The sequence below is a fragment of the Thamnophis sirtalis genome, unplaced genomic scaffold (assembly GCF_051295495.1).
Source record: "Thamnophis sirtalis isolate CommonGarterSnake01/CBP01778 unplaced genomic scaffold, rThaSir2_p1.2 scaffold_3, whole genome shotgun sequence".
Lineage (NCBI taxonomy): Eukaryota > Metazoa > Chordata > Lepidosauria > Squamata > Natricidae > Thamnophis > Thamnophis sirtalis.
The window spans coordinates 17,991,918-18,011,855 of NW_028261383.1; the positions used below are offsets into that span (position 1 = coordinate 17,991,918).

At 47.7% G+C, this 19,938-nt stretch overlaps 2 protein-coding genes across 3 annotated transcripts; one reads left to right on the top strand and one right to left on the bottom strand.

Annotated features, from left to right (window-relative positions):
- Nucleotides 1-4,647: 4,647 nt before the first annotated feature.
- LOC106541138 (rano class II histocompatibility antigen, A beta chain-like) lies at nucleotides 4,648-11,081 on the bottom strand. The gene is made up of 6 exons (XM_087708042.1): nucleotides 11,031-11,081; nucleotides 8,287-8,320; nucleotides 6,916-7,191; nucleotides 5,240-5,521; nucleotides 4,969-5,082; nucleotides 4,648-4,700 (listed from the first exon to the last, which is right to left on the bottom strand). The coding sequence occupies exons 1-6, from the start codon at nucleotides 11,079-11,081 to the stop codon at nucleotides 4,648-4,650; spliced, it is 810 nt and encodes a 269-aa protein (XP_087564168.1).
- A 3,481-nt stretch (nucleotides 11,082-14,562) lies between these two features.
- On the top strand, nucleotides 14,563-17,873 carry PFDN6 (prefoldin subunit 6). 2 transcript variants are annotated; one of them, XM_087711579.1, is made up of 5 exons: nucleotides 14,563-14,692; nucleotides 16,372-16,487; nucleotides 17,254-17,324; nucleotides 17,408-17,532; nucleotides 17,659-17,873. In XM_087711579.1, the coding sequence occupies exons 2-5, from the start codon at nucleotides 16,403-16,405 to the stop codon at nucleotides 17,777-17,779; spliced, it is 402 nt and encodes a 133-aa protein (XP_087567705.1). In that variant the 5' UTR covers nucleotides 14,563-14,692; nucleotides 16,372-16,402; the 3' UTR covers nucleotides 17,780-17,873. The 2 variants fall into 2 exon arrangements, with proteins under 2 accessions (XP_087567705.1, XP_087567706.1); XM_087711580.1 differs by having other exon boundaries at nucleotides 14,642-14,795.
- Nucleotides 17,874-19,938: the final 2,065 nt, after the last annotated feature.

The window sequence follows — 19,938 nt, forward strand, 5'->3', positions numbered from 1 at the left end:
AGAGAGGTGGGACTAAACAGGGTATAAAAGCCTAGCAAGCCCCTTCCTCAGCCCTTCTCTCTTCTTCTCCATCAACATTGAAACATGTGATCACCTTTTCTGTACAGGGCTCAAGCCACGTGGCCCTGTCCAACAATAAACCATCTTTCCAAGCAGCCTCCATGCCTCCAGTGTCTTCTTCCCCACTTGGAGCTGAACCCAGAAGGACATTTCTTTCAACAGTTGAACGGAGGACAGGATCTCATGCCTTGGAGCTCCTGGGCGACAAAGGACGGAGACCCCTGAGCTTCCATCCCTCTGGGCTTTTGAGTTTGAGTTTGTATTCCGATTGGATGTCAGACTCTCCTGGGGCCACGCAGGGGCAATCCTAGACTGTCCTGAGAGCCAAGCTTGTCTGAGCCTTGGCTGGTTAATGTAATCTTCCCAGATGCCATGCAGTGACTTTCTGTTGCTAGATGGGTACCATTATGGCTCTGCCTCAAGGGGGCAGATCTTTGTTATAGGGAATAAACTGGCTCAGGCCTTAATGGCCCACTGACAAAGGTGGGTGGAGGGTTGAGTTTCTTCCTCCCTTTTAGGAAGGCAGCCGTTTAATATTTCCTAAAATATTTAACTTTAGGAACATTAAATATTTTAATTTAATTTTTCTAGGAGAGGGGTGGATTTTAACTTCCTACAGAGGTCAGAGAAACGAGGTCTCCCTGAAGCAGAAGAGGGAGAATCATATAGAGCTGGCTGAGGAATTCTGGGAGTTGAAGTCCACAAGTCCACAAGTTGCCAAGGTTGGAGACCCCTGATATAGAGAGTCAAAACTACCTTGCTAATGCTTTTCTCATTCCATGGTTTTCATGGCATCATTGGGCAAGGTGAAACTGAGTCAGATGTGAACTCATTCCACCCCCTTCTAGCATTTTCTATCACACTCCCTCTCCTCCCGGTAAGTTCTACATATTCATCTGTTTGTTCATTAAGCTTTTTTTGTTCAATTTATAAAAAGTAGGCATCATTTACATTGTGCAATAACTGTTTCCTGTAATTTATTAACCTTTAAAATTAAAAAAGGTGGTTAACAATCAGGAAATGTGTTTTTTTTAAAAGCCTATATTCAGATAAAAGGCACAAAGTCACAATCATGCTACTAACTGTTTTCTCCAAAATCATATCAATGTTAGTCCCCTAACATAGCAATAGCAATAGCAGTTAGACTTATATACCACTTCATAGGGCTTTCAGCCCTCTCTAAGCGGTTTACAGACTCAGTCTGGGTCCTCATTTCACCCACCTCGGAAGGATGGAAGGCTGAGTCAACCTTGAGCCAGTGAGATTAGAACCACTGAACTGCAGATAGCAGTCAGCTGAAGTGGCCTGCAGTACTGCACCCTAACCACTGCGCCACCTTGGCTCGGCAGGTATGATTGACGTTTCTGATCAACTTGATACCACAAAATGAAACAGAGGGACTAAAGTGACATTTGAAAACCTCGAGAAATAGAAAATATGGCACTGATTGCTTTACTCTTGTCAAATTGAACGATGAATAATTTAAATCAAGCAATATTTCTTTTTTGAAAAATATTGCTCATATGGTACACTGTTGGATCAATAAAACCATTTTTAGAGCCCCTTTCAGTTGGGAGAACAGAACGGAACGGAGCTGTGAGAGGCCTTGAAGGTCTTCTAGATCAGCCCCCTGCTCAAGCAAGAGACTCGGCCTATACAATTTCAGACAAGTGATCGTTCAATCTCTTCTCAAGAACCTCCAGTGATGAAACGCCTACGTTTTCTGAAGACAAGCTGTTGCACTAGTTAATTGTTCTCACTGTTAGGAAGGTTCTCCTTCATCCCAGGTTGCTTCTCTCCTTGATGACTTTCCTTCCATTTTTTCCTGCCTTGCCTTCTGGTGCTTTGGACAATAAATTAACTCCCTCCTCTTTCTGGCAGCCCCCCAAATATTGGAATACTTTTATTATGTCAACCCAAGTCCTTCATTTCCCTAGATTAGATAAACAAAACTGGAAGGTTTGGTCTGCTTTATTGGATTTATATGCCGCCCTTCTCCCAAGGACTCAGGGCCGCGTACAACATTAAAAAAAATACATAATACAAAAGTTTAAAAAAATTAAATAGAATATCCCAAACAAACCCAATTAGAATTAACAATAACATTTTTTTTTTAAATCAATTAAAATTAACAATGATCAATAATTTATTTTGTTTTGTTCAGGCCAGGCTGGCTTGCTGGAAAAGCCAGCTTTTTAGGGTGCGTCGAAAGGACCGGAGGTCAGGGATTATGCGAAGCTCCAGGGGCAGCTCATTCCAGAGGGAAGGCGCTCCCACAGAGGAGGCTCTCCCCCTGGGGGTCACTAGCCGACACTGTCTGCCTGACGGCACTCTGAGGAGGCCAACTCTGGGATTGCACTGGACGGTGGGAGGCTACCGGTGGCAGTAGGTGGTCTCGCAGGTATCCTGGGCCTAAGCCATGGAGCGCTTTAAAGGTCATAATTAGTATCTTGAATTGCACCCGGAAGACAACCAGTGCAGGCCACCTAAAAGGGGTGTAACATGGGAGCACCTAGATGCCCCCATGATAACCCGCGCAGGGGCATTCTGGACCAGTTGAAGCCTCCGGGTGCTCTTCAAGGGCAGCCCCATGAAGAGAGAGCGTTACAGTAGTCCAGGTGAGAAAGGACGAGGGCATGAGTGACTGTGCATAGAGCATCCCGATCCAGGAAGGGGCGCAACTGACGTACCAGGCGAACCTGGTAAAAGGCCCTACTGGTCACAGCCATCAGGTGTTCTTCTAAACTAAGCTACGTATCCAGGAGGACGCCCAGATTGTGGGCCCTCTCTGAGGGGGCTAAAATTTCTCCCCCTATGATCAAAGATGGAACAAGATGCACAAATGCACAAATCGGGATGACAGAAACCACAGCCACTCAGTCTTGGAGGGATTGAGCTTGAGCCTGTTCCTCCCCATCCAGATGTCCCCCTCCAGGCATCGGGTCGAGGGCATTGTTTGGGACTGTGTATGTCAGCTAATCCAAACCCCTCCCCCCAAAGCAGCACCTTACACCATTTTTGACAGATGGCACTCCAGTGTCTTCTTGAAAGCTTCCTGTGTTCGATTGTTCTGTCAGAAAATTTCTCCTTATTTCTAGGTTGAAATCTAGGTTGGCTAGTTACACCCAAATCCTGCAACCGTTCTTCAAATGTTTTAGTCCCCAGGCCTTTGAGGACCTTCGTTGCTCTTCTATGAACTTTTTCCAAGGTCTCAACATCTTTTTGTAATGTGGATTACAAAATGTGGATGCAGGAGTGGCCTCACAAAGGACCAAAATGGCGGTGGCACAGCAGCGACGAGGGAACTGGTCTGGGGCACGGGATGCCTGGGTTACTGGCGGGTCTGCCACCCAGGCCTGAATTCCACTACCGTTTTGGCCGAAGCGAGTCGAACCAGGAGCAACTCACCTCTGTCCCAGGGGTTTTGGGATGCATTCTGTGAGTTAGCCCATTTGAGGTATGTTGAATCAAAAATTGTGGCCCAACAAGGCACCCAGTTTAAGGTTACAAACAGACACAAGAGGTTTAATATAATATAGATAGTAAAACCTTTAATGTAAATAAGTTCTATTTGGAAAGCCTTAAGGAAAAACATAGGATGGGCTTTCCCCTTTTCCTATCAGCCTCCCAAACAGGCCCATACTGCAGGGGTGTGGTTAATGGGCAGGGTCTGGATGGAGCGAGAATCTGCCCCTTTAGGACCAGGGATTGCTCTCCATCTCATCTCCTGGGACTCGAAGGGGAGTCCAAGTTCAGCCGAGAGGTCCAAAGGGCAGCTCCAGAGTGACCTTGACAAGATGGAATTATAGCAATAGCAATAGCAGTTAGACTTATATACTGCTTCATAGGGCTTTCAGCCCTCTCTAAGCGGTTTACAGAGTCAGCATATCGCCCCCACAGTCTGGGTCCTCATTTCACTCACCTCGGAAGGATGGAAGGCTGAATCAACCTTGAGCCAGTGAGATTTGAACAGCCGAACTGCAGTCAGCTGAAGTAGCCTGCAGTGCTGCATTTAACCACTGCGCCACCTCGGCTCCCTTATTGGCTTAATTAGAGGGTTAATCAAGAGAGGACCGCTCCCTCCCGGTAGATCAGTGGTGGGTTGCTAACCGGTTTACTACTGGTTTGCTCATGCTTACGCAAAGCTTGTGCACATGCACAGAAGTGTCCAGGCAGGTGGGCGGAGCCTCCTGCCGCCACCACTACAGGTACGGCCAAACTGGGCCGAACCAGGAGCAACCCACCTCTGCTGCAGATGTTTCATATTAACAAAGAAGACGGGGCTACAATGGGAGTGGCACCAAAGGAGGGAGCCTGGCATCATTTTGCCAGAATCTTTGCAAAAGATCGAAAGAAAGAAGGGCAACTCATAAAGGAGAGATGCTCCCTTCCGTTGCCCTCTTCAATTTCCCAAAACTTGGGAGACACCCTAGATCAGGTACTATGTAGTGTTGTGTAGAGTTTGCGTGTGTGTGTGTGTTCAATTGCATTGCACGAAAAGCTGCCAAACAGGCTCCAAAACAGAGAATTAGGCTTTTTTAATTCTCTGTTATGGAGCCTCCCCCACTCACTCATTTTTTTTTTAATTTAATGGAAGGGAAATAGAAGATACTCACCTGCAGGCGGCTGGATGAGCATTGCTGGAAGGAGAAAATGACCCAATGAGAACCGTTCATGGGCTGGAGCACTGAGGGAGTCCTCCCCCCGCTTTCAATAGCCCATAATAGGTTGCATGATCTTCCCTTAATAGCCCCTCACAGAAGAGAGGTTCCCAAACAAATTTCTCAGAGGGACAAGCAGTCTTGCTATTGGATGCCCCTCTTTGCCCTCTGCTCACTAAGCTTCACAAGATGTCTCCCCTAGATGGTCCCCATCCCCACAACCTCTTATCCAGCCCCACAGACTCACCATTCTTGCTCTTCAGATAGGAGAAGAACCCCATAGCCAGGAAGGCCACTCCTATCATGGCCCCCACAGCCCCCGTCCAGAGTTTCCTCCTGGCAGAGCTGGAGGAATGGGGCTCTGAGGAAGGAGAAGGAGCTTTACCTGAGCAGGAGGATCAGGGCCACCTTCCTCTAGGAGGTTCCATTCCGGTTCTACCCACAGGAAGCATCTCTCCCACTTCTCAGAGCAGGATGGAATCCCCAGAGAAGGGGAGGGAGGGAGGAGAGTGGCTTACCCCACTGGACAGTGATGGGGACCTCCAAGCTGGCGTGTTCCACCTTGCAAGTGTAGACATCTCCCCGCTGGGGCTGGGTCTCCAGCATCACCTGGAGCTGGTAGGTCCAGTCTCCATTCCGGAGCTCCTCCCCGAAGGCCACGCCCTCCTTTTCCGGCCGCCCATTCTTCAGCCACTGGATCTCGATCTCCACAGGGTAAAAGCCCGTCGCGGTGCAGAGGAGGATGGTGTTGGGGGAATCGGGGTCCATCTTGGTGGGGGAGATGGTGACGGTGGGCTTGGCTGGAGGGGAGGAGGGACATGAGAGACCCAACAGAGCCCAGAACAGAAGACCAAACGCAGAAACCATTTTAATTTTCAAATTACAGAATAAGTGCAAAACAATAACCTTGGCCGCTATCTAATAAAAAGAAAGAATGATTGATCCAATTTATATGGTTGCTCATCTCAACAGGTGCCTCTGAGCAGCAAACAGTTAAAAAAAAAAAGAACAATCATAAATATTACAAAAGTTAAAACGCATAGCAGCCATGCAAAAACTCAAACCAGTAACCTAACCAAGAAGTCAGTCCCTGTATGCCCTTGGCATAAATTATTTATGTTGGCATAAATAAATAATTTATGTTGGCATAAATAATAAAAGGCCAGCAGGGCTGGTGCCATCCTGTTCTCAGGAGGTGATGTCATGGCCCAGGCTCAGAATTCGAACTCTGATTCTGAGAAAGTGCCCCAGTTAAAACCAGAGTATGTGAGCCTCAGGAGACCAGAAGCCAAGAATCCCATGAGGCTGATCAAACACCTGAACAGCTGCGGCAGTCAGATGAAGATGGAGTAAAGCTGTCCAGCCCCTGCACCAGGCAAGTAGAATGAAGAGCACAGCAGAGACATTCTATAAGGCTTCTCACTAAGCAAGGGGATACATTTCTTGAGAAATGACAACTGGCTGAAGCCAGATAAAGGAGGCAGCTCTAACCCATGTTCCTCTGTGGGAAAATACCATCTAGTATTCAGCTGTTACGTGATATTCCTGAGGTTTCTGCCAGTGAAAGTCTGACCTCCAGACCGGCTAACAACCTTGACTCGGCTCTTGGAACTTTGGAATGATTTGGGAGTATTTTTATTCACACCTCTGTTAACACCAAACTCGGTAAAACAGACTCTGTTAAGATAATTACAAAATGTAACAGGTGGAGCAGTGAAAGGTTGGGCAGTGAGTAAGAACACACATAGCTAATTGGTTGAAGAGAGTTGGCCATGGCATGAGGAAATATGATTGGTTGCTACAAGAGTAAAGGGGGAGTTTGATACCCCTGGGTTAAACAAGGGGAGTCTTTGTACCCTCCATCCCAGGATGGACTGGAATAACTTGTTGCAGCCAACTCGCCGTGGACAACTCACTTTCGGACAACTTGCTGCAGGACAATTCAATTCAATTATTTAAAATAATGTTAAAAAATCATTTTACTTTTTGTCATTTACTTTTCATGTTGTCCCACCTTTGGCATTCTTGGTTTAATGATTTTGTTCCATCGTTTCTTTGATATTACCGGTAATGTAACTCTTGTCCTGCAGAGAGTTGGCTATGGTAAATTGGCAGTGGTGAGTCAGATGTGACGAGTTGGTCATGACGAGTTGTCAAATACCCTCCCCAAGAAGCCCTTCCCTCCCGGACTCACTTTTCCGGCCAACCACAAGCCCCATCTTGGCTGCCTTGTAGTTGTGTCTGCAGAAGCGATCCACTTCAGCCCTCTTCATCATCAGAATGACCTTGTTTCTGTTCCACTTCTTGGCCTCCAGCTGCCCCAACTCTGTGATGGCCACGTGCTTCCCGAGGTGGCTGTCGAAGCGGACAAACTCCTGCCGGTCGTAGAAGTACCTGTCCAAGTAACGCACCCGCTGCGTCCCATCACGTGGGAAAAGACAGGCGGTCTTCTCCTGGTACAAGAAATGGACTGCAGGGAGAGGGAGTATAAAGAGGAGAAGGAGGGAGGGCATCATAATGGAGTCCAGAGACATCTGAGCAATCGGTGTGCTGTTGCGGCCAAAAGAGCCAACGTGATCTTGGGTTGCATCCACAAAGGGACAATTGAAGGAGCCCAGGAAGGGCTGCACCGGTCAGACTGTGGCTGGAATTGGGTGTCCAGTTTGGTGTCCCCAATGGGAAAAGGAGGCAGAGGGACTGGGAAGGGGCAGAGGAGGCCAGGAGCCTACAACCAGAGGCTCCAGGGAACTGGCTTCTTTTGCCTGAGGGAGGAGGGGAGGAGGGAGAAGAGGAAGAGGAGGAGGAGAAAGGAGGAGGGAGGAAGAGGGGGGGAAGCAGGAGGAGGAAGAGGGATGCAGAGGAAGAGGGGGAGGGAGGAGGGGGACGAAGGAGGCCATCATAATGGACTGCAGGGTCCATTGCTCCCAGTCACTACGTGATCAAATAATTTTGGAGATTCACCATGTTTAACGCAACAAACTTTGGCGAAGCCACTTCCCGGTTTAATTCATGGCCCAGAAGGTCCGACTCCAGCCCAGCCACGTGGGATGGCTTGCAAGACAGCCCCAGAGTTGCTTCCCCATGACCCCCTCTCCCACTTGGGCCACCTCCAAAGAAGAAGGGGTTCACTCAAAGGGGGTATTCAGCCAGTTCAGACAGGTGCTGGAGAACTGGTAGCAGAAAATCTGAGCAGTTCGGAGAACCGACAAATAGGCTGGCTCCGCCCCCATTGCCTCCCAGCTGATCTTCTTTAGTTGCCCTGAGCAGGAGTTGGAAATAAGGTTAGTGGGGTGGGGAGGGAATGGGGATTGTACAGTATCCTTCCTCTGCCACACCCACAAAGCCCCGCCCACAGAACTAGTAGTGACATATTTTGAATCCCACCACTGTGTTCACTCTCTATGGGGGGGGGGGATGTGGAGTGGAAGGGGGAGACCGCATAGGCGTTTGGGACTCCTGCGGGATGCTGTGTCTCTCGCTCTTGACCCCTTCCTCAAAATCACTTGCTTTCTTCCACCACCAGTATCCCAGACCCTCTCCTCCCCCCACCGAGCCCCCTCCTTACCAGGGAGCTTCTTCCCGCCTCCACTTCCTGGGTTCTGGGCCAGCACCAATGTTCCCTCTAATTTTTTTTCACGGTGAGCGGAAAAGTATAGTGTTTGAGCGGCACAGTTTCATGCCTGAGCACCTAAGAGAGCCACCGTTTGAACTTCTGTCTCGTCTGCTGGACATTTGCGCAACATTCCAAGCGCCAAGCACCAATTGTGAGCGAGGTTTCAGCCTGATGAATGCCAGGCATGAAAATGTGCCACTCAAACACTATACTTTTCCGCTCACCCTGAAAAAAAAAAGACTTCTGCTCAGCTTTTAGATCATTAGACTGGCTAGAGAGAGACATGGCACCAACAGGTCCTGGGTCCTGGCATTTTGCAGGCAACCTGTCCTCTCACATTCCTTTGGAATGCAACCCATCACATTTGAATTAGATTTTGCCAATTATCCTATTAAAAGATAATCCTATTATTCTAAAATATGACTAACTCGATATTAAAAATGTAAATATTTAATGCTGATAAATAATAGCAGTAATTGTTATTTAGTATGATTAAAATCAGTATTGATATATATCTATCTAAATTGACAATAAACACTAAAATAACAATACAAATATATAATGTGGAATATAAATGTAATAAATATAATATATAAATACAACATAAATGTAATAAAATAATTTATCATGAAACTCTCCCCCTTTAAAGTAATAAGATCAATTAAATAGTCTAGCAAGTTTGGACAATATGCTATATGTTATGTTACTTAAGAATATATATGCCTCAGAATCAGATACAACATCCACATCATTTCCAACTGAGTCAATAAAATGATATGCCATGCCAAAACTATTTTAAATAAAGATATGAAATTAATCAAGTATTGCATTTATTTTTCAAAATGAATGTAGAATTTTTTTTATTATTTAAGTTTTGAAGACTTAGACACAAAAAGAGATAGCTGACTAACCTAATACGATTAAACCAATAACTCAAATGAACAATATACAACAACTGAGAGATAAGCGAAAGGAGAAATGTATTAGGGGTGAGAACCCACCGTCGAGCAATTTGGTTAGACCACAATGTTGGGAAAACTTAAAAAAGCTGATAGGAAATCCGCTATAACTACCTGCTTGGAATTAGCAATTAAACTTCATTTTAGATGAGGCGAGAGGATTTATAATCCTTGCCTCTTTAAGCAAGGAAAGGAAAAGAGAACCAGGTTGTCCTCAGCAGAGGAAAATATGTAAATGTAACAAAGGTTAGAGGGGAGGGAAGGAGGATAGTAGGGAAGTCAGGATGGAGAGGAGAAAGGAGAGGAACAGGAAAGGCAGAAGAAGGGGGGAAGGATAAGGAGGAGGAAGAGAAAGAAGAGAAGGGAAAGAAGGTGGGAAGAAAGGAGAGAAGAAAGAGAAGAAACCGGGGGAGGAAGGAGGGAGGGAAGAGGAGAGGGTAGTAAAGAGGGAAAGAGGGAGGGAAAGAAAGAGAGAAGGAGAGTTGAAAGGAAGGAAGGAAGGAAGGAGGGAGGAAAAGAGGGAGATTAAGAGAAAAGGAAGGAGGAGGGAAAGAGGAAGGGAAGGAGGAAAGGTATGTGAGAAGGAGGGGGGGACCGAGGGAGGGAAAGGAGGGGGAAGGAAAGGAGGAAAGGAGAAAAGAAAGGAGGGAAGGCAGGGGAGAAGGAAGTAAGGGGGGAGGGAAGAAAAGGATATGGAAAAGAAGAAATGAGGGAAGAGAAGAGGGAGGGAAGGAATAAGATACCTAACCTTTGATGTTTATAATGATTTGATAGTATGGGAATATCTCGAAATGTAGTTGTATTGTTTTTTACAAGTTATGGATGTTGTATTTTCTTTTTACCAATAAAATCTTTTTTAAAAATTAAAAAAAAAAGTTTTGTACCCTATCTTTTCTAACTAACGTTAACTTTAAAAAGATGTTACATCAGACTACAATACAAGTAATTAAATGAAGACTAAAATAAGTGTTTTGGCATATTGAGCTTTTTATATTTCTTTCTAATATTTCTTCCTTAGTTGAGAACTTCCTCCTCAGCTTACTTACACATTAACTGTTTGTTGCTTTTATGGTTTATTCATTCACTGCTCCATCTTCAGTTTTTTTCACAGGGGGCAGGGTTTCCTTCCTTCCTTCCTTCCACTCCTTTGGCCACCAATTTTGATCTGACTCTCTCTCTCTCACTCACTCACTCTCTCTCTCTCTCTCTCTCTCTCTCTCTCACACACACACACACAGACAGACACGTGTTCTTTGGGGGGGGGGTTTGAATTACTCCACCTCACTGCGCAAAGTCGGCTCAGCATGTGTTCGGCCCCTGCTTACGCTGAATCAAATCTGCAGCCGGCGGGACCATTTCAAAGCCGCCAGTCCTCTTGCTCCTTCTCCTTCACCTCCCCCTTCGCTCGGAGCACCTCAGCTGGGCTCTGGGTTATCCCTGCCATCGCCTCCACCTCCGCCGCTTTCCTACTAGCTCCCGCGGCCTCAAGCACGGCAGAGGAGGAAGGGGGAGGGATAACGCGGGGGCCAGCTCCACGTGGAGAGAGAGGCACCACTGCCACGGGCGGCTCATCAAAACAAGTCTGGGGAGGTCCTTTGCAAGCGGCCAGTTCTAGCTGCCTGCAAAGAACTTCCCCACGTTTGCTTTGGTAGAAAGCTCTGCGCGGCAGTTAGAAAGCTCTGCGCGGAGGTTTTTAGCGACGTGCGCGGCAGCGCACGCGCGCACCTTAGAGGGAACAGTGGCCAGCACCCCCACCAGCAACAGCAGGGGGACTCCAGCATTGCCCATGGATGCTGCTCCACAATCCCCCTCCCAAGAGAGGGGGAACCCAGAGGCGTTCGATCCCGGAGGCGGAATCGGTGGTCTGAATTGCGGACAGAGGAAGTGTTTTTTTTCCTCTCTCTCAAAATTGGCAGAAGAAGCAGCGGGACCAATGGGAATTCTCCCTTATGCAGCGTCATCGGTCTCCGGGCAGAGTCTCTCTTGATATCACCCTATGCAGGAGATAGTTCATACAAGAGAGAGAAGTAGAGAAAGTGGGAAGTGGGGATCCTTACAGTCTTTTTGCGGGGGGGGGGAGTTCTGGCTTAACGGGGTGCCCCCTGACAGTCCCAGAGGGGATAATCCCTTCCTTTGCTCTCTTCACCCAGCGAGATCTCTTTTTCTCTGTGTGCCCGGAGACAGCTGGACCAGGGGAGACAGAATAGCAGTGGTCCAATATTTGCCACAGAGAGGAGGGGGTCAATCTATTTTCCAAAGCATCTGAAGGCTAGAGAAGGAACAATGGATGGAAACTGAACAAGGAGAGATTGAACCTAGAAATAAGGATAACTTTTCTGACAGTGAGAACAATCTACCAATGATTTCCCTTCAGAAGTTGTGGGAGCTTCATCACTGGAGGCTTTCAAGAAGAGACTGGACTGCCATTTGTCAGAAATGGTGTAGGGTGTTCTGCCTGGGCAGAGGGTTGGACTAGGTGACCTAAAAGATCCTTTCCAGCTCTGTTAATCTGTTAAATCTATTAGATATTCTTTTAGGCTTGCTTAAGCCACCACCATCCCAAACCCAGATTGGGAAGGCAGAGACTCTGAAGGAGGAAGAGGAGGGAGGAGGTGGTGGAGAAGGAGGAGAGGAGGAGTAAGGGAAAAGGAGAGATGGAGGAGGGAGGAGGTAGTGGAGGAGGGGAGAGGGAGGAAGAGGAGGGGAGAGGGAGGAGGAGGGGAGAAGGAGAGGGGGAGGAGGAGGAAGGAGGAGGAGGAAGGAGGAGGATGGATATAGCGGGACATGGCAACCTCCTCCTACAGGCAGGAATCTCTCAGGGCAGAAGGGCAGGATTTATTCTCTAGGTAGAACTACAAGCAATGAGTGGAAGTTCCACAGGGAGGGATCCGAAGTTGAACTAAGGAGGAATTTTCTGCCTGGGAGAGTGATGAAGGAGGGTAATGGCTGATGGGTCAGGGTGCCACCTCGCAGGGCACAAAGTGACAAGACAGAAGGAACAACCTCAAGGAAGAGGCATCCCAACACAAGGGTCAAGTTGGAGGCACCTGAGTTTGGGCCAGTCCGGGACGCTGAGAAAGTGATGGTCTCTGAACGTGGCTGTTTTCTTGCAGACGTTTCCTCTCTCTAACTAGGAGACATCTAATGCCAGCACTGATGACGTTACCTAGCTGGGTCATGAAATGTCTGCAAGAAAACCACCCAGCTCAGAGAGGACCAGAGAGACTCTACATTTCAACCCTGAGCTACAAAGATTCTCCTTTATTGTGATGAAAGAAATGTCCTTCTGGGTTCGGCTCCAAGTGGGGAAAAAGACACTGGAGACATGGAGGCTGCTTGGAAAGATGGTTTTAATGGTGGACAGGACCACATGGTTTGAGTCCTGAACAGAAAAGGTGATCATATGCTTCAATGTTGGTGGAGAAGAAGAGAAGGGCTGAGGGAGGGGCTTGCTAGGCTTTTATAACCTGTTCAGTCCCACCTCTCTGTTTCCTGTTCCTGTGTAAGAAATGTATTCTGATTGGTTGTCAGACTCCCATAGGGCCATGCAGGGGCAACTCTCAGGCTGTGTTTTGAATCCAGGTTTGGTTGAGTTCTCAGATGCCATGTGGTCAGTTGGGGCCAATATTATCATGCTTTCCTGTAGCTGGAGAAGTCTTTATTATGTAAAGTGGACTAGCTTGGCCTTCTTAATGGCCCATTAACAAGGTGGGGATGGGCAGGAAGCTACAGGCAACTATTCTGTCTTTTAAAACCTGTTTCTTTCTTTTCACATCCAGAGAAATATTCTGCCTTTTCAATATTTCCTAGGATATTTTATTTTTCTGGGAGAGGGCTGGATGATAACTTCCCACAATTGGTACCGAGAAAGTGACTCAGACATGACCCTCCCTAGTTCTCCCGAAGACAAAGGGAGGGCAGGGGGAGTACATTCAGACATGCAGGATTCTTTCCCTGTGACCTGATTAGCCTGCCTGACTCGGTTTCCCTGCCATCTACCTGGAAGGGCTGACACTTGTCTTCTGCTGTCCTGAACACTTCCAGGGGAGCATATATACAGCATGAAGAATAAATACTTATGGATATATTTACTGTACATATATGACATTTTATCCTTTATATTGTTTATATACAGCATAAAGAATAAATACTTATATATTTATAAATCTGGTATTTTATTCTGTATAGTTTATATACAGTATAAAAATAAAAATATTTATATATTTACTGTACATATCTGGCATGACATTCTTGATACTGTTTATATACAGAATAAAGAATACTTATATGTATGTTTATATATCTGGTGTTTTATTCTGTATACTGTTTATATACAGCATAATGAATAAATACATAGATATATTTACTATCTGGCATGATATTCTTGATACTGTTTATATACAGAATAAAGAATACTTATATTTATGTTTATATATCTGGTATTTTATCCTCTATTCGGTTTATATACAGCATAAAGAATAAATACTTAAAGATATATTTATAAATCTGGTATTCTGTATGCTGTTTATATACAGTATAAAGAATAAATATTATATTTACATATCCAGTATTTTATCCTGTATCCTGTTTAAATACAGCATAAAGAATAAATACATAGAGATATTAATGTACATATTTGGCATGCTATTCTTGATACTGTTTATATACAGAATAAAGAATACTTATATGCATGTTTATATATCTGGCATTTTATCCTGTATAGAGTTTATATACAGAGTAAAGAACAAATACTTATATAAATATTTATATATGTATATTTTATCCTGTATTCGGTTTATATGCAGCATAAAGAATAAATACATATATACATTTACATATCTGGTACTTTATCCTGTAGTGTATGTGGTTGATATACAGCACAAATAATAAATAATTATATCGATATATTCATATAGGGCTTTTTAAAAATCTTTATACGGTTTATATACCGTATAAAGGAGAAATACTCATATAGATACGTATTTATAAACCAGATGTTTTATTCTTTCGACTGCTTCCATCTTCCCTCAACATATTCAGAGAAGATTATTCTCTCCCAGCGCTTCCAAAGACTCCCAATTTCTCGCCCATCCAGAAAAAAATAAAATAAAAATAAAACCGAAAATGCAAATTGGGCTCATGAGAGGCTCGCGGGCTCCGCGAGGGCGGGGCCGGAGGGTCACGTGGCCACTGCCGCGGCCACCGCCTACGCGATGACGCATCGTCCGCGAGCGCGCGCGCGCACCAACCATCTTGGGACCGGGCGGAAGTGGGTCCGGAGTGGCGTCCTCGGCTTCCGGTTTGCTCGATCTCTCCCCCCCCTCCCCCTCCCGCGAGGTGAGAGCGGCGTCCGGTATCCGTGGGGACGAGGCGGTTGGCGGGCGTCGCGCGGTTCGCAGGTGAGACTGCCGTTCCCAGCGTCCCCCGGCGAAGCGGGGCTTCCATCCTGACCCTCGGAAGGACCTCGTCTAGCTGCCGGACTACGGAGTCCATTATCCCCAGGCAGGCAGGGGCGGGCGACGGTTAACGGGCTACATCTCCCATCATTCTGGCTGCCTCGCCTTTTTCCGGAGGGGCTGGACTACAACTCCCATCCTCCTCCCCAAGAAACACAGCAGCTGCCCTTTGGGGACTACATCATGCCCCGGGCTGTGCAGCATGGGCCCATTCCCCCCCCCCCACTGGAGTCTCATATATACTTGGGGCCTCTTGGGGTCCAGTTTCTTTAAAAAAAACAACCTACCAAATGTATTATTTGGTAGAGATGCAGGGGCTGAGCCCTCCAATGTGGAATTTATTATTTTTAATTGTTATTTATACACCTACACGTATATATGCATGTGCATTTATGTTGATAAGTATGTCAGTGGTGGGTTTCAACAAACTTTAGAACCTCTTCTGTAGGTGTGGCCTGCTTTGTGGGAGTGGCTTGCTGGCCATGTGACTGGGCGGGAGTGGCTTGCCAGCCATGTGACTGGGTGGGTGTGGCCAACTGGTAAAATGTGGTGAAACTCACTTAACAACGCTCTTGCTTACCAACCAAAATGTTGGCTCAGGAACTCTGGCACTGAAGTGTGCAAGTCTTAAAGCTGTCAAGTGGCAAGACCCCTAACCCTTTAGGAAAAAAAAACCCCAGGGGTGTACAAACTTCACAGCTTTAAGACTTGTGGACTTCAACTCCCAGAATTCCTCCTCTCGCTCTTTTTATCTTAATGATGCGCGGATGGGTGGGGGGAGTGAGCTGGAACTGGTTCCAAACAGCACAGTAGATTGTGAAACCTCTTTTATAGAAGAGGTCAGAACTGGCAGGAACCCACCCCTGATGTATATATATCTTCCGGTATTTATTTATTTATCTATCTATCTATCTATCTATCTATCTATCTATCTATCTATCTATCTATCTATCTATCTTCTACCTACCTACCTACCTACCTATCATCTCTTTCTATTATCTATCTATCATCTCTATATCTATGTATCTATCTATCCATCATCTCTCTTTATTATCTATCTATCCATCCATCCATCCATCCATCCATCCGTATAGCTACATACATATACAGGTAGTCCTTGACTTACGACCACAATTGAGCTCAGAATTTACGTTTCTAAGTGAGAAATTTGTGAAGTGAGTTTTGTCCCATTTTTATGACTTTTCTTGCCACTGTTGTTAAGTGAATCAGTTAAGTTTGTAAACATGGGGCTGTTAAGTGAATCTGGTTTCCCCATCGGCTTTGCTTGGTCAGAAGGTCGCAAAAGGGGGAAATTGCGTGACCTTTCGTTTCTCATCCAAGAAACTTCATCAGGGGACAGGGTGGGGTGGGGATCCAGTCAGATGCTGCAACCGTCATAAAGGTGAAGCAGTTGTCAAGCATCCGAATGTAAATCACGTGACCATGGGGATACCGCAATGGTCAGAAGTCACTTTTTCAGTGCAGTTGTAACTTCGAATGACCACCAAACAAACTTGTAAGTCGAGGACTATCTGTACTGTGAAACTGCTGGGAAGGAAGCATCTCTGGAGGTAACATTCAATATAACCCGATGATTGGTGTTCTTCTATTCTTGGTTCCAGCGTGAGAGACAAACCAGAGGAGCCTCGGCACATGCAAGCTGAGAAAGACACCATGGGTGAAGCTCTGCAGAAGAAGCTACAGACGGAGCTAGAGAAATATCAGCAGCTCCAGAAAGGTCAGAACCTGCCCTGGATTCTGCTGCGGGGAGGGTCCCAGGACACCCACACACACACTGCACTGTCTTCCCATTCCTCCCAGTTGCTCCTGACCACTCTGCAGGATCCTGTTTTCTGGAGGTGGCAGCCGTTTTAGAAACACGTTTTTTGTGCAGCTCCCCTCTTCCCCAGCCAGCACCCCATCAGCTAGGCTGCATGAAAAGAATAGGAGCCACACTTCATGCGGCCACCAATCATTTACAGAGAGCTTGCTAAGCTGAGTCTACAATGGCTGGTGAGGCTATCTGGATGGCCACTAGCTCCTTCTCGCCCTCACCTCCCCATGGCATCTTTGCCCGTCAATGCCCGCCTCTCAGGGCGCTGGAGCCTGGGTCCACTCCTTCCTTCAATCTCCTGGTCGCTCCCCAAAACCAGCTAGAGCCTATCAGCTCCTCTTGTATCCTGGAGAGCCAGAAGATGGAAGGAAACAGCATTGTGACTCCCCCTTAGAGGAATCCCTCCCTGTGTCCCCCTGCTGACTGCTGGAGGTGTTCCCAAAGATGCAGAGGGTTCTCGGAGGTGTCCCGAGTGCTCTTCCCCAATTGCTGGGCCTTTTAGTAGTACTGGGGGGTGGGGGGGGAGGAATTGAGTCCTGTCCCTTTCCTGATACACTTGTAATAGAAGTCTCCTCTAGACCTGATGGGGTATGGCTGCTGGAAACAGGCTCAGGAAGCAAAGGACCCTAACCACAAAGGGTGTGTGTGTCTCTTCTCTTCCCCCTTGCAGATATGAGCAAATGCATGACAGCCCGTCAGAAGCTGGAGGCTCAGTTGACGGAGAACCATGTGGTGAAGGAGGTGAGGGCCGGGCTGGTTCTCTCCTTCTCCTCTCTTGCCCTGGGCCCCCTTCAGCAACAGCCCTCCTTCTTCTCCCTCTCCAGGAATTGGACCTGCTGGACTCCTCTAATGCCGTCTACAAGCTCATTGGTCCGGTGTTGGTGAAGCAGGACACAGAGGAAGCCAAAGCAACTGTGGGAAAGAGGCTGGAGTACATCACAGGGGAGATGTGAGTGGGCGGGGGTTCCTGGGTGGGGCCTCTAACTCCCGAGGCAGTGTACCTCAGATTCCCCCCAGCTCTTCTGAGGTTTCTCCCCATGCTCAGGCATTCACTGGCCTGGTTCTCTGTCCGCAGCAAACGCTACGAGGCTCAGATTCAGGATTTCGAGCGGAAGTCGGAGCAGCATCGGGAAGCCCTGGGCCGGCTGCAGCAGGAATTCCAGCGGACCCAGGGCAAGGTGTCCGTCAAGACCTGAAAGGGGAGCATGGAGGGAGGGGTGGGCCGGCTGGCCCCCAGGCCTGTCATTGGGGCCATTTGGATCCCTTCAAATAAAATTCTGTTGGACCTTTTGTGTGTGTCCTCTCTTTCACTGGGGCTTGGGGGACCCAGAATTCCCAGAGGAAGATGCCCAGTGAGGGGAAGCCACCCGAAAGTGGATGCAGCTGAAGTGCTTGGGTAAGTGAGTTCAGCCACGTGAAAAAGTCATGATGAATCTTCCAGATGTGAAGACAAAGTTTCCCTGACTTCAGACGAGGGACAAAACCTGAGCATCTGTAAAAGGAACCCCTTTGCTTAACTGGGGTACAGACCGTATTCCTCCTGGATTCCTCTTAATTCAGCGGTACCCAACCTTTCCCGCCTGGCATCCTGGCCCAGCATGGAGTGGTATGTTAGTAGCAGGCACACACAGGCGTGTGCAGCTCCATTTGTGTGAACTACAGGTACGGGTGGACCTGCACTTGTGAAAGGAACTTTCACGAAAGGAAATTTTGTGCTGGCGCATGAACCTCTACTTGTGTGAATGGAGGGCGCTTACCTGCTAAGCTCCATTCACACGAGTACAGAGCATGCATACGGCTGCCGCTCACACAGATGGAGGTGTATGTGCATGCATGCACCTGCCACTCTCCCCATGTCTGGTCGGTCCACCAAATCACACTTTTCAGTGCTATTGTAACTGGCACTAAACAAACAGTTGTAAGTCAAGGTATACCTGTACTCTTTCCCCCTCCTGAAGATACACCCCTGCATTGTTTCAATGTTCCGTCTCCCCAGGGAGACACTTCTGTGCCCCACACCAGACAGGTTGAAGCACTTAGCCAAGCCTGGAGACCACCAGATCCAGATTCTCTGCATATACGAGCCATTTTGAGATTCTCCTCCCCCTCCCACATTTCTCAGGTGATCTCAGAGATCCATTGCTCTGTCCAAGAAAGTTCCCTGCTTTGGATTGGCTGCAGGCATTTTGCTGGGGGCGGGGAGCATGGATGGTGGAGGCGTGGGGGAAGGGCATGTGAGGCCGCTGGGTCACGTTAACCTGCCGAGCCAATGGCGGGTGAGCAGCGCCTGTCAGATTTTGGCAGGAAACTGGAGTCTTGGAATCGCTTCAGCTGCTTCTCCGCTGAGGCGATTCCTCCTCCTTTCCCCGAGGAAAGGCATACACATACATTAAACTAAAGTACCCACCCTGGCCAGACCCCATCCACCCAATTCCACTTCTGAGATCAGACCCCCACCCACCCAATTCCACTTCTGAGGTTGGCAGCCTCCCCAAGGAAAGGCATACACATACATTAAACTAAAGAACCCACCCTGGCCAGACCCCATCCACCCAATTCCACTTCTGAGGATGGCAGCCTCTAGGTGTCTCCTCTCTTGGTGGGGAGGAGCATACATAGGCCATGTTGAGGTCCCCTGATGCTACTGGTGGGAGTGCTATCCAGGGTCCCTAGAAGGGGATAAGGAGCCCCAATCAGTAAGGAGGGAGTGGTGGGAGTACATTGATGTCGGTGGGGTGGGTAGGAGGGGACTGAAATCCCTACGGGTGATGTTGGAGAAAAGCTGCAGGGCAAAGGAGGTGGGAGTGTGAGACTTCTCCCCTTCTCTTCTGCCCACACCCCTCCCAGTGCACTTCTCTCAGCAGGAAACGGTGGTCCTGAGAGGGGTTGGGAATCTATTTACTGGCTGAGAGGATGAGAAGGAGGCACCCCCAGAGGGAAGCACCGCCCTCGGGGATCTCCAGAGCTCCTCAGGGACCAATCCTGCTCCTCCTTTCTCTCAGACTCTGAATTAGGCCACCCTCTGGGCCTCTCTTCTCCCTCAGGCCCTCCTCTACCTCAATGGTGTCCTGCCAAGAATCTTTCCAACACCCCCCCTTGAGGATCTTGAGGCCCCACCACCTCCACATGCTTTAAAGTATCCCTGATTTAGGCAAGCGAGAAAAAAGTCCCCAACCCAAAAGAAGGACCAGAGTTTGGGGGGCCGCTCCCCTCAATTCAGCAGGTTCCCTGAAGGAAAACACCTCAGTGGATCCCTCAGGCTCACTCCATAGCTGAGGCTGAATGACTGGGAGTATCCTCAGATCCTACTACATGACTCCACTCACCCCCAAATATCCTTCAAAACAACAATGGT

Coding starts and splice junctions, on each gene's coding strand:
- PFDN6 (XM_087711579.1), top strand. CDS start 16,403: ATGCAAGCTGAGAAAGACACCATGGGTGAAGCTCTGCAGAAGAAGCTA. Junction 16,488..17,253: donor ATATCAGCAGCTCCAGAAAG/GTCAGAACCTGC, acceptor TCCCCCTTGCAG/ATATGAGCAAATGCATGACA. Junction 17,325..17,407: donor AGAACCATGTGGTGAAGGAG/GTGAGGGCCGGG, acceptor CTCCCTCTCCAG/GAATTGGACCTGCTGGACTC.
- LOC106541138 (XM_087708042.1), bottom strand. CDS start 11,081: ATGGGCAATGCTGGAGTCCCCCTGCTGTTGCTGGTGGGGGTGCTGGCC. Junction 5,522..6,915: donor GCTTGTGGTTGGCCGGAAAA/GTGAGTCCGGGA, acceptor CCTCCCCTCCAG/CCAAGCCCACCGTCACCATC. Junction 5,083..5,239: donor CCCCATCACTGTCCAGTGGG/GTAAGCCACTCT, acceptor CTCCTTCCTCAG/AGCCCCATTCCTCCAGCTCT.